This window comes from Psammomys obesus, unplaced genomic scaffold, assembly GCF_907164565.1.
Source record: "Psammomys obesus unplaced genomic scaffold, mPsaObe1.curated_primary_1811, whole genome shotgun sequence".
In the NCBI taxonomy this organism is placed as follows: Eukaryota; Metazoa; Chordata; class Mammalia; order Rodentia; family Muridae; genus Psammomys; species Psammomys obesus.
The window spans coordinates 11,399,401-11,413,019 of NW_026589137.1; the positions used below are offsets into that span (position 1 = coordinate 11,399,401).

Consider the following 13,619-nt stretch of genomic DNA (forward strand, 5'->3'; position numbering starts at 1 on the left):
TTTTTTTCTATCTTGTTTTTCTTACTGCAATCTAGGCAATGACTTAGATGACACAAGAGAATAGAATATACTAATTACATGGGGTACGCATAGTGATTGGGTGGCTCTGAAAATAAACAGACAAATATGAGGAAGCTGAGGTAGTTTGGGAAAGGAATCCTTTAAAGATGAGACTCTGGAGAGCTGTCCCAAGGTTCACTTATCCCCCTACTGCGTTATACTAGCAACATGTTTCCCAGTGCCTAACCAGCCAGTTCTGCTTTTTCAGTATTTCGTTCCTGATGGCTTTATTAAATCCTTAGGACATTTTTATTGACCATTCCCTCAGCTGAGTTTACTTAAGTCACCGTTTTCTTGACTAGCTTGGAACTTGTTGCTGAAATTTTGTACATATTGTAACATCAGTTTCATATCCCAGAGACTGTTTTAAAATATAAACTTGAATTCTAAAAGACTTCTCTAAATTATTGTTCTCAGCAAATGTATGTTTTCATTGTTAGATGTGAACAGTTTTAGACTTTGGTTCCAATTTGTGGGATTAAGTAGTATTTGACTCTCTGGTCCATAACAGTAGTATTATTTTGTGATTTTTCTTCTTCTCCAATCTCTTTTACTCCTCTTAACCCATAACAAACAAACAAACAAACAAACACACACACACACACATGGAGAGAGAGGGGGAGAGAGAGAGAGGATCTAATATTACTAATTTGTTTGAAGACCAAAAAATCTGTTCTCTAATTATTGCGTGACATCATACAAGTAACTTCATCCTCTCTATGTTTCTGTTTATCTACACAGAGGCATGTTCCTATCTAAGGTTGCCAAGAAACCTATTAGTCTTCCAACTTTTAACATACTAAGAATTGTCTTTCAGCCTCTAGATGTGTGTGCCCCGTGACTGCAGTATATTAAAGAAATGTTGTAGTGTGAAGGAAAAGGCATTAACTGTTTTCATTCTGATAGGCTTGGGTTCAAGTCTGTTATTCTTGCTTAATTACAAGCCATTTAATGTCATGAAACTCAGTGTCCCAATTTGTAGAATGAGAATGATAATAAAAATACCTCTGAGGACTTCTGTAAAAAACAAATAGACAGGAGATGTCACATATATTAAAAATGTCATGCCAATGCAAGGTGCTATTATTTGGTGATGGTAGGAGGTGTTTGCTTCTGGCTTTGGTTTTTACCCTTCTTGTTTTGCCTCTATCCTGGCCTTCAGAATAGTGGAAAAGGGTGTTTAAATGGGGAGCCAGAATTCTAAAAATTTTTTTCAATGAGCTCCAAAACCTCAGGGAACTCCTGGAGCTCCTTTGCATCTTCTTTGATTTGGAAACTTGCTTGAGCCTGTAACACTTTCATATTCTTTCAAAAGCATGTCCAGTTTAGTTTGGACATTCCTGAGTGACCCAGGACCCACCCAAATCTCTTTATAATGCTGACATAAACAGAGTTTCTCTGGAAAAATAACATGCTGTCCTAGTAGCCTGTTTCTAAAGAGAAACAGTTAAATATGACTAAGGGGTTGGGTCTTTTTTTTTTTTTGACAATGGCTTCTTTTTTTAAAATTCTTTATTAATTACCCTTTATTCACTTTGTATCACCCCTGTGGTTCGCTCCCTCCTCCAGTCCCAATCCCTCCCTTTTCCACCCTCTGCATGAATGCCCCTCCCCAAGTCCACTGATAGGGGAGGACTTCTTTTCCTTCCTTCTGATCCTAGTCAATTAGGTCTCATCAGGAGTGGCTGCATTGTCTTCTTCTGTGGCCTGGTAATGCTGCTTCACCCTCAGGGAGAGGTAATTAAAGAGCAGGCCAATCAGTTCCTGTCAGAGACAGTCCCTGTTCCTATTACAATGGAACCCATTTGGATGCTGAACTGCCATGGGCTACATTTGTGCATGGGTCTTATGTGATCTGCATGCATAGTCCTTGGTTGGAGTATCAGTCTCAGGAAAAACCCCTGTGCTCAGAATTTGTGGTTCTGTTGCTCTCCTTATGGAGTTCCTGTCCTCTCCAGATCTTACTGTTTCCCACTTCTTTCCTAAGATTCCCTGCACTCTGCCCAAAGGTTGTCCATAAGTCTCAGCATCTGCTTTGACAGTCTGCAGGGCAGAACTTTTCAGAGGTCCTCTGCTGCAGGCCCCTGACTTGTTCCCTCTTTTCTCCTTCTTCTGATGTTCATCCTCTTTGCCTTTCTAGATAGGAACTGAACATTTTAGCAAAAGTCCTCCCTCTTGATTAGTTTCTTTAGGTGTACAGATTTTAGCAGGTTTATCCTATATTATATATCTATATGAGTGAGTATATATCGTGTGTGTCTTTCTGCTTCTGGGATAGCTCACTCAGGATAATCTTTTCCAGATCCCACCATTTACCTGCAAATTTCATGATTTCCTTGTTTTTTTATTGCTGAGTAATATTCCATTGTGTAGATATACCACAATTTCTGTATCCATTCCTCCACTGAGGGGCATCTGGGCTGTTTCCTACTTCTGGCTATTCCAAATAAGGCTTCTACAAACATGGTTGAGCAAATGTCCTTATTGTGTACTGGAGCCTGTTTTGGATATATGCTTAGGAGTGGTATAACTGGATCTTGAGGAAGTGCTATCCCTAGTTTTCTGAGGAAGTGCCAGATTGCTTTCCAGAGTGGTTGTACAAGTTTACATTCCCACCAGCAGTGGAGGAGGGTTCCCCTTTCTCCACAGCCTCTCCAGCATGTATGTCATTTGACTTTTTGATCTTAGCCATTCTGATGGGTTTAAGGTGAAATCTTAGGGTCATTTTGATTTGCATTTCCCTGATGGCTAATGAAGTTGAGCATTTCTTTAAGTGTTTCTCTGCCATTTGATATTCCTCTATTGAGAATTCTCTGTTTAGCTCTGTACTCCATTTTTTAATTGGATTACTTGATTTGTTGCTGTTTAACTTCTTGAGTTCTTTATATATACTGGATATTAGTCTTCTATCAGATATAGGGTTGGTGAAGATCTTTTTCCAATCTGTAGGCAGTCGTTTTGCTCAGACAACAGTGTCCTTTGCTTTACAGAAGCTTTTCTGTTTCATGAGAGGACCTTCTTCTTTAGCTTCTTCAGCTTTTTAGTATGTTTATCCTATATTATATGTTTAATATCTACTTATAAGTGAGTATATACCGTGTGTGTCTTTCTGCTTCTGGGTTACCTCATTCCCACCATTTGCCTGCAAATTTCATGATTTTGTTGTATTTAATTGCTGGTTAGTATTCCACTGTAAATATACCACAATTTCTGTATCCATCCCTCAGCTGAGGGACATCTTGGTTGTTTCCAGATTCTGGCTATTACAAATAGAGCTGCTATGAACATGGTTGAGCAAATGTCCTTGGTGTATATTTGAGCATCTGTCAGATATATGCCTAGGAGTGGTATAGTAGGATCTTGAGTTAGCACTATTCCTAATTTTCTGAGAAAGTACCAGATTGATTCCCAAAGTGGTTGTACAAGTTTACATTCCCACCAGCAATGAAGGAGGGTTCCCCTTTCTCCACATCCTTTCCAGCATGGGTTGTCACTTGAGTTTTTTCTTTTAAATTTAATTTTATTTTTAATAATATTTTTTTTCTTTTTGTTTAATTTTTTATTAATTACACTTTATTCATTTTGTATCCCCCCATAAGCTCCTCCCTCCTCCCCTCCCAATCCCACCTTCCCTCCCCTTTCTGCATTCATGCCACTCCCCAAGTCCACTGATAGGGGAGGTTCTCCTCTCCTTTCTGATCTTAGTCTATCAGTTCTCACCAAAAGTGGCTGCATTGTCCTCTACTGTGGCCTGGTAAGGCTGCTCCTCCCTCAGGGGGAGGTGATCAAAGAGCAGGCCAATCAGTCACTTGAGTTTTTGATGTCAACTGTATTGATGGGTTTAAGGTTAAATCTCAGTGTCATTTTGATTTGCATTTCCTTGATCACTAAGGATGTTGAACTTCTTTTTCGTGTTTCTCTGCCATTTGATATTCCTCTATTGAGAATTCTCTTAATTATTTATTTATTTTTATTAATTACAGTTTATTTACTTTGTATCCTGGCTATAGCTCCCTCCCTTTTCCCTTTACAATCCCACCCTCTTTCCCTCTTCTCCACCCATGCCCCACCCCAGTCCACTGATAAGGGAGTTTCTCCTCCCCTTCTGTCTGACCCTAGTCTATCAGGTTTCATCAGAAGTGGCTGCATTGTCTTCCTCTGTGGCCTGGTAAGGCTGCTACCCCTCAGAGGGAGGTGATCAAAGAGCAGGCCAATCATTTCATATTAGAGACAGTCCCTGTTCCCATTACTAGGGAACTCACTTGGACAGTGTATTGCCATGGGCTCATTTGTGCAGGAGTTGTAGGTTATCTCCATGAATGGTCCTTGGTTGGAGCATAAGTCTCAGAAAATACCCTTCTGTCCAGATTTTTTGGTTCTTTTGCTCTCTTTGTGGAGCTCTTCTCTTCTCCAAGTCTTTCTATCTTCCCCTTCTTTCATAAGATTCCATGCACTCTGCCCAAAGTTTGGCTATGAGCCTCACCATCTGCTTTGTTACCCTGCAGGATATAGTCTTTCAGAGGACCTCTGTGGTAGGCTCATGTCCTGTTCCCTGTTTTCTCCCTCTTCTGATGTTCATCTTCTTTGCTTTTCTGAATTGAGCATCTTACCCAGATTGCTCCTTTTGGTTAGCTTTTTTAGGTGTACAGATTTTAGAATATTTATCCTATTTTATATGTCTAATATCCACTTATGAGTGAGTATATACACTGTGTTTGCTTCTGGGATATCTCACTCAGGATGATCTTTTCTAGTTCCCACCATTTACCTGAAAATTTCATGATTTCCTTGTTTTTAATTGCTGAGAGAATTCTCTATTTAGCTCTGTACCCCAGTTTTTAATTAGATTACTTGGTTTGTTGGTGTTCTTGAGTTCTTTATATATACTGGATATTAGTCCTCTGTCAGATAAAGGGTTGGTGAAGATTCTTTCCCAATCTGTAGGCTGTCTTTTTGTTCTGATGACAGTGTCCTTTGCTTTACAGAAGCTTTTCAGTTTGATGAGGTTCACTATTGATCTTAAAACTAAACAAATAGGAAGACCCTAGGAAAGATGCTCAGTCCTCATTCAGAAGGGCAAATGGGGTAGAAACTGGAAGCAGGAGAAGACAGGGAACAGGACAGGAACCCTCTACGGGGGACCTCTGAAACTCTCTAATGATTGGGTTATTGAAGCAGATGCTGAGACTCATAGCCAATCTTCAGGCAGCAGTGCAGGGAATCTTATGAAAGAAGGGGATAGAAACACCTGGAGGGGATAGGAGCTCCACAAAGAGACCAACAGAGCCAAAAAATATGGGCCCAGGGGGCCCTGAAGAGGCCTATATCCCATCCAAGGATCATGCATGGAGAGGACCTAAAATATCCCTGCTCAGATATAGCCCATAGACTCAGTCTTCAAGTGGGTCTCCTAGTAAGATCAGGGGCTGTCTCTAGCATCAATGCAGTGGCCAGCTCTTTTATCACCTCCTCACAGAGGAAGACAATCCTGATGAGACCTGATAGGCTAGGGTCAGATAGGATGGGAGGAAGCCCTCCCCTATCAGTGGACTAGAGGAGGGGCATAAGGGAAGAAAAGGGAGGGGGTGGGACTGGGAGCATATGAGGGAGAGAGCTACAGCTGGAATATAAAGTGAATAAATTGTAATAATAAATGAATGAATGAATCAATGAATGAATGAAAACATACACAATAAAACAGAAGACCATCAAACAACGCTACTATGTGAAAGTTAGAGTTAGTTGTCTGTCCATTAATGCAACTTGGGCTCTGTAGTATTCTCTTTTTACTTGTCTCATGGAGACATTGTTTGAACCATATATTTTCAACCTGCTTGTATACTTTTCAGTTATATATGCTAATTTTATATGGAAATTGTCATTATTAAGTAAGGAATATATGTGACTTTCTGTCTAAACATTTTTTATAAATGAATTTAAGTCAGGACAAAACAAAACAAAATAAAAAACAAAAGGAAGAATTGAAAGGAAGAGAGAAAAGCACACTAGGAGAAAGGTTTACTAGAAAAGTGGGGAGAAGAATAGAGGGAGGGGATACAGGGTCATCAAAGAGATGATCTTGTGGTGATTAGCGTAGATAAATTATCATTCTTTTGTAAGATTTATCTTCTTGACAGCCTACCAATTCGCCTATAAATGGCGGCATCTTTGGGGGGGGGGGGTCTTACCCTACTTTGACGAAAATAAATTAATCTGCAGAAATACACACTTCTCATAGCTACCAAGATTCCCCAGACTTAAAAACAAGGTTGAAAATCACATTATCTTCTGGGGTCTTATACTAGTTGTTGGATTGTGGAGCATAGGGAGAAATAGACTCTGTATGCATGTAGTCTAGGTGGAAAAGACAGTGTCTTGCTTAATGCTAAAAGACCAGGGACAAAATAATAACACCTTCAGCTGACCATCCAGATGTTTGCTTGCTTTGAAGTAAAAAAATCCACAAGATGAAGCTGCCTACTCTTGAGTAGACAGAATTTCTGAATGACAGCTCGATATGATGTTTACTTTGAATCTGGAGTTTGTCTTGCTTCGGGTGCATGTGGTAAGGAAGCCATACAGAAAAGTAGGTACAAGGAATGTTGACAGTGGAAAAGAGACTATTTCTGAGCTGTAACAAATGCTTGTACCCTACTGACCATAGGATATTTTTAGAAAAATTGGCTATTACATGGTTAATATTGTCTATATTTTCAATAAGGGCAAAGGCACAGAGGAGACTTTCTGGCTTATTGGAAAGAAAGGTTTCACCAAACCTCTTCCTGTACCCCCACCAGTGGGCAAAGATGGGTAAGTAGAATTCATCCTTTATCACTTGATTAGTTTTTTATGCCCCACTCTGGCACACTCTCATTATACCTATTTTGGTTTCTCCTGTAGGCAAGTCGGCCATGGCTTGCAACCAGCAGAGATTGCAGCATTCCAAAAAGAAAAACAGAAAGGAAGGCAGCTGGTGCAAATTAAGCCATAAGGTAATGGCCAATGGGAAAACAGGGCACAAGAGCTTGCCAGATTTCCCAATCTGGGGCCCCCTTTGGTATATGTGCCAGTCTCAGACTTTACTTTTGGCAGAAGGTAGTGTAGCTAGTTAACTTCCAAGCTCCACTGAGTTGGGCAAAAAACCTTATTGTGGAGAGGACTGTTGCAGTGTGGGTTATACCTGAAGGCTATTGGCTGCTGTGGCCTGAGAAAGCCCTTTGTCTTCAACATTGATAACATGCTTGAATGCTAACAACTATGGCCTTTTTATCTAGTTATCAGGCAGGTGTATCTGTCTCTCATTGTTGATCACCCGGGCCATGTGGTTAGTCAGTGCAGGTCTCTAGAGAGTTACATTTATCTAGGCAGTACAGCAATATCCCCTGTTTCATGGGCTACATTGACAAGGCTATATTGAATAGGATACTTGTATCATCTCCTCTGTAGCCACTGCTTGATCTTTTCCATGTTTGGAATTGCTAAGCACAGTAAGTTCATTGGCTTGGATTCAGGATAAGTCACATTCCCTTTCCCTTGCTAGGATGAGATGACAGCAAAATAATTATGACCATATAATTATATCTGAGGGATACACTGCTTTCTTACTATTCCTTGCGGTATCTTTTCTTTTACTGTTTTTGTATATGTATTTATGTGCACGTATGCAGATACACATGGACAGATGTATGTGGAGGCCAGTGATTGATGGTTGATGTGGCTGTCTTCTTCAATTGCTCTTCAATCTCTGTTTTGTGTCAAGGTATCTCACTGAACTTGAGTTTGCCAATTCAGCTAGATTGGCCAACCAGTAAGCACCAGGACATTTCCTGTCTCTGGTGATTATAGGTACATGCTACTGCACTCAGCTTCTTATATAAATAATGGAGTTCTGATCTCAGATCCTGCTTGAATGCCAAGTACTTTACTAACTGAGCCATTACCCTCACTCTTTTTTTTCCTATGTATTGATTTCTTATTCTCTCTCCTGTGGAAAGAGACTTTTTCTCTAAAGTCCATTACCCTCTCCCCATGTCTTTAGGAAGTCACAAAAGTCTTAGCTATCAAAAGATTCTAAGGAAAACATGAGAATATCTCTGTACACTCTTAGTCTCTTGCTTTCTAGCATGTTTCAGAATAATCACAATTATAGTAAAATCTACAAAAGGCACCCACATAACGCCTGTGCTCATACTTGTGTCTGGACTCTGTCAGCTCTGTGTGAGTATTTCTGTCTTAAGAAAACCACGGTATATCTTCATTTTTGCAACAATCACAAATACTATGTACTAGCCAAAATATTCTGTTACACAAGCAGCTGCTCTTGGCTTTTTAGTACCACCTCCTGATTCACTGCCACCTGGGGTCTGGCTTTGTTCTTTCCTGCTGACCAACATAAGCAGATAAGCAGCTGGGAGAACAGTCATCCAACTCCTCAAACATTCTTTCCTATGGGTTGGAAAACAAGGATACATCAGGTTTAAGATTCAGTCTCTCCCTTACTCTTTCTCTGGCTGCTTCCCCTTTCCCCCCTCTCACTGAAGGAAAAAGTTCGGAAACTCTTGAAAGATCCTCCTTCCCTGGAAGGCATTGTAGAAGAACCTACCTATTCCTAAAAACGGTTGAACTTTGCCTCAGGGCATAGAGCAGCTGACTCACCACCACTGGCTGTGTGCTTGGTGGTGCTGTTCTGGCCTTAGATGGCTGTAGCTGAGGCTATATAAGAAACTTACTCATCTGGACCTTTGGCAGATAGCCAGGACTGTGGCTATATGAAACATTAAAACCATTAGCCTAGGAGAGGATTCTATCTCTGATGCTGGCTTCATTTGGATTTGTGCTTTAAGTATAATGTTAATTGAGCATTCTGATCTTGGTTGCCTGTGAAAATCACACACACACACACACACACACACACACACACACACACACACACACTCAAATGTCTCCAGAAAGAGCAGTACCCTTGACAGATATCAGAAGGCTTAACCTAAACCCAAGACATCCCAGGTACCTCATTTATTTTTCATTAAATGCCCTATATTAACACCACCTGATGAAATCAGTTATTCTAGAATGTTTGTGAATTTATTGGCTAATTCTTATTGAAATAGACCCAATGTACAAAAGTCTCATAATACCTATGAATGTTTTGACTTGCTGCCAACATCACTGGCACTGTTGAGGGAAAACCAACATTTATCAAGCTTTGTGTGATCAGACACTGAAGAAGAAAAGATGTAATGAAAGAGAGCACAGTTTCAGTAGATGGATTCCAGAAGCTTTTTGATAGGCAGGGATATATTGTTGATCTAGTAGATTTGTCTTATATCCCTAAATATTTTATAACATCCCAAACCAACTTTTTCACTTCACTTCCTATATTTCACCAAATGTGGTGAACATAAGGCTGAGGAGCCACTTATTTTATTCCTGAATGTGCCCCTTTGCAGAGAAAAAAGCAATTAGTTGACAATATCTATCATAATGAAGGTGAGCTAAACTTTATGTTTAGGAGGACAGGACAGTTTCATTTTGATTGGGACAAGGAGAATTGAGGAAGTTGGCAGTTTTGAAGAATGGAGTCATAGAGGCAGGTTTGGGAGAACAGGAGAACAATGGATCTCAGGGAGAAGGGTGAAATGAGTATAAAGGTGGGGAAATCAGGTTATACTCTACCTTTTTTTATTAATTACACTTTATTCATTTTGTATCCCCCCATAAGCCCCTCCCTTCTCCCCTCCCGATCCCACCCTCCCTCCCCTTTCTGTATGCATACCCCTCCCCAAGTCCACTGATAGGGGAGGTTCTCCTCTCCTTTCTGATCTTAGTCTATCAGTTCTCATCAAAAGTGGCAGCATTGTCCTCTACCCTGGCCTGGTAAGGCTGCTCCCCCCTCAGGGGGAGGTGATCAAAGAGCAGGCCAATCAGATTATGTCAGAGGCAGTCCCTCTTTCCATTACTATGTAACTGTTTCCCTGAGGATGCTTTAGACTTAAGAATGGAAGAAAGTCTTCTTATCCTTCTGCTTTTACAAGGATAGTTAGAGTAGAGCTTCATGTGAGTTATATCAATCTTTTCAGAAAGGCTAGAAACCTGAGCAGTGTGTGTGTGTGTGTGTGTATGTGTGTGTGTGTGTGTGTGTGTGTGTGTGTGTGACAGTTTCTATGGAGGAAAGCATTTCGTGTTCCACAGAGTCAGATTATTTATTAGTAAATTAAAAACTGCCTCTATATTTGTCTTCTTCCTTTGTCCAATATTTGTGAAAAGTAAATCCTGTATTCATGCAAACCTGACAAATATGATAATGTTTATTCATTTATGGATCCAGGAAAGTTTAGCAATTTACTACTTGTTCATGGGATAAAGGGTGTGTGGTGAGTAGAATCTGTCATTTGAAATCTTGGGGAAGGGACTTAATGGAGAAAGTGTGCTTACTCTTTTCTATTTCTCCTACCTAGATGGAAAGCGCTCCAGCACTGGAATCTCCTCTTGACAAATCAATGGAGAAGGTTATTCCAGATCAAGACATTTTTTCTGCCTGAGCAAGATATTAGTGAATGATTATACTTCCAAGGTTGTTGAACCTCCAGGGTCAAGTCAAGCCCAATTACAGTGTACAGGGTTTCCTGGGAAGGACCTTTGCTCATAGACTTTGTTCATTACCAAAGTATCACCTAAATCAAACCAGACAAAAGCAAAACAAAACTCCCAAGACAATTTCAATGCAATCCGAAATAAATATGAACACCAAGAAAGAGTATACAGCTACTTCCAAGTCATTGAAAAGTAGCAAGGTTTACTTGAATGAAGAAAAAAAGGTTTCTATTTTCAGAACAGAGTAGAAGCCACTTTGTTTTCCCTTTAATGTCATTTGAATCTCTAGAAAGTTCTTAGTGAGCATAATTGGTAACTCAGATCCCATGAGATTAGATCCAGGGAAGGGGATCATCCAGCAATGTAGAGCTTACTTCTAGGCCACTATAACCTTAGGTGACTGGAATTCATAGATAATGGAGGAGAGGAAAAGAGCCTGGGTTACTTTGTTATTTGGATAATGGGAGGCTAAGGAGAAATTTCTCTTCTTACTACTTATTGTTCAAAATCTTTCCAAACTTGCTATTGTCTCTTTTCTTATCTGAGTAAACAGAATATAGATAATATAATAGAATTTTCTTTGATAGGTGAGAATCTTCATGGGCTTAAGGGACATAACACTGAACATGATAGAATAAATGTAAGAGACACTGTCAGGATAAAAGAAAAAAAGTCACAGAAGCAAGTGAGCACTTTCATTGAAGTTTTATACTTACCTTTCCTTCTGACTACTCTGCCTTCAGTCCCTTATCTATGTCTCTAAAAGTGATCCCTTTCAATATGTTTTGGCTTTATATTTTTAGTTTTCCAGGTTGTATTTTCAAGAAGCTATTGGCAATGCCTTGTCCTAGTCACATGAACTAAAGCAGTAAGGCTTAAGACATAAGCATGTTTAAAATAGTTAAGCAAGCTTTTCTTCCCTTTTATTATAAGAATAATCTCTTTATTAAAACCTAACCCAAACATGTAAGCCAGTAAAGAAGTTAATTCTTTTGGAACAACCCGTTTAAAACGAAGAAATGCCTAGGGTATAATTTGATACCTTTCTATTTAATTTTTTCATAATCAACTTATCCCAAATCTGAGTTTGGAGTAAAAAGCCAGCTCCAGCAGTTCTTTTTCCTCCAACGCTGAAACAGAGTACCCTGATTGCTAGCGCTCACAGCCTAAGGTGGTTGATTTAGAATTCCAATGTTTTAGAATGCAGAAAGACTGATGTTAACTTCATTTTATCCAGATGAGTTTCTTATTTTTTGTCTGGATGTTCTAGAGAAGAAGGAGGCACACACACACAAATGCCATCATCTCCTTGTGTCAAGAACTCACTTGAAAACTGAGCTTGTAAGACTTTACTTCTAGAGTGACAGAAATTTCCAGTATTTCTCTTTCAGAAGAGGTAGCTTGGTTCTCTGTGAGAATGGATGGATCACAGGGGCAAGTGATGGCAATTAGTATGAAAGTACAGTGTTCTATGGATCAAGACCATCCCAGAAATACTCCCATTCTGTACTTCCCCATGTGTAGTCTAATCAAGTGTTTCTCAACCTGTGGTTCCCAACATCTTTGGGGGTTCAGTGAATCTTTCACAGAGGTTGCCTAAAACCACTAGAAAACACAGATATATACATTATGATTCATAATAGTAAAAGTAACAATGAAAATAATTTTACAGTTGGGTATCACCAAAACATGAGGAAAAGGATTAAAGGGTCATATGATTAGGAAGGTTGAGAACCACTGGTCTAGCTCAAATCTTTCATTGGGCAACAAGATCTAGTGAGAGTGCTCCCTTGCTATTTGTCCGATTCTACCCCTACTTCCTTTCATTTCCTTTAGCTGGTTCAGTATGTTGATCAAATTTGTCTACCTTTTCTAGCCTACCAGTATTCTTTATGATCACATCTTCATTTCCTTGATTTAATCATGAGTGGTTTCTTAGGTTCCATTCCTTTTGGTTTCTTTTCTCTGAATGCCTTCACCAGTAACCAAAATTAAGCTTTCTTCTATTTGTCTTGGTATTTATTAATTATTTAAGAAGGAACATACCCCCCACTCTCATTTGTTTGACTTAGTGAGGTATATAGTCTGATTCCTATACATAAGAATACAACTGATCATCAGTGTGTTTGCTTGCTAACACAGTGGCTGGACCTGGTAGAAACCCAAATAATGTTTTTAAACACTGTTATGTTTTGTATTGTTTGTTTTAGAATTTTTCCATTTTGTTTAGTGTTCTCTTATATATTATATCCTGACTGCATTTTCCCCTCCCCCAGCCTTCTCCTCCTCACCTCTTCTTTCTCTTGTATCCACCCTTTCTTCACCTCCCCTCAGAAAATAGCAGTCCTTTCAGGGACATCAACCAAATATGGCATAAGTGATATAAGACCAGGCACATATTCTCACATCAAGGTTGGATGAGGCATCCCAGTAGGAGGAAAAGGGTCACAAAGGCAGGCAAAAAAGTCAGAGGCAGCCCCCTTTCTCACTGTTAGGAATCTCACAAGAACACAGAACTACAATATGTATGCAAAAGGCCTAGATAATCCCCATACAGGCTCTCTGATCTTTGTGAGCCCACTTGAGTCTTGGTGAGTTGCATTTTTTTTTCTAAGCAGCTTGCATTTTCTGTACAAGATAAAATCTTCGGAAAGCTAAGGATTTTCTAATAGAAATTTAAGTTAGTTTCATTCTAATCATTATCTCTTCCTGTTTTCTTGTGATTTGTCTCTTTTCAAAATGGATTGTTGCATCTTTTTTCTCTGTGTCCTAGTTAGGTCACCTCGCCAGGAGGAAGTGGCCACTGAGTACATGTCAGAGGCAGCCCCTTGTTCTCCTTACTAGGAAACTCACATAGAGACTGAGCTGCTCATGGGCTACACCTGAGCAAGGGTCTAGGTCCTCTCCATGGACTGTCCTTTGGTTGAGTCATCAAGTCTCTGCAGGATCCAGGAAGTCCTGATGAG

General features: G+C 39.8%; 1 protein-coding gene across 1 annotated transcript in view; it reads left to right on the forward strand.

Annotated features, from left to right (window-relative positions):
* Positions 1-7,051, forward strand: part of Gucy2f (guanylate cyclase 2F, retinal) — a 139,805-nt gene extending 132,754 nt beyond the window's left edge. The window contains exons 17-18 of the mRNA XM_055604984.1: positions 6,782-6,870; positions 6,961-7,051. Coding sequence (XP_055460959.1) covers positions 6,782-6,870; positions 6,961-7,051 — 180 coding nt within the window. The remainder of the gene's footprint in view (positions 1-6,781; positions 6,871-6,960) is intronic.
* The last annotated feature ends 6,568 nt before the right edge of the window (positions 7,052-13,619 follow it).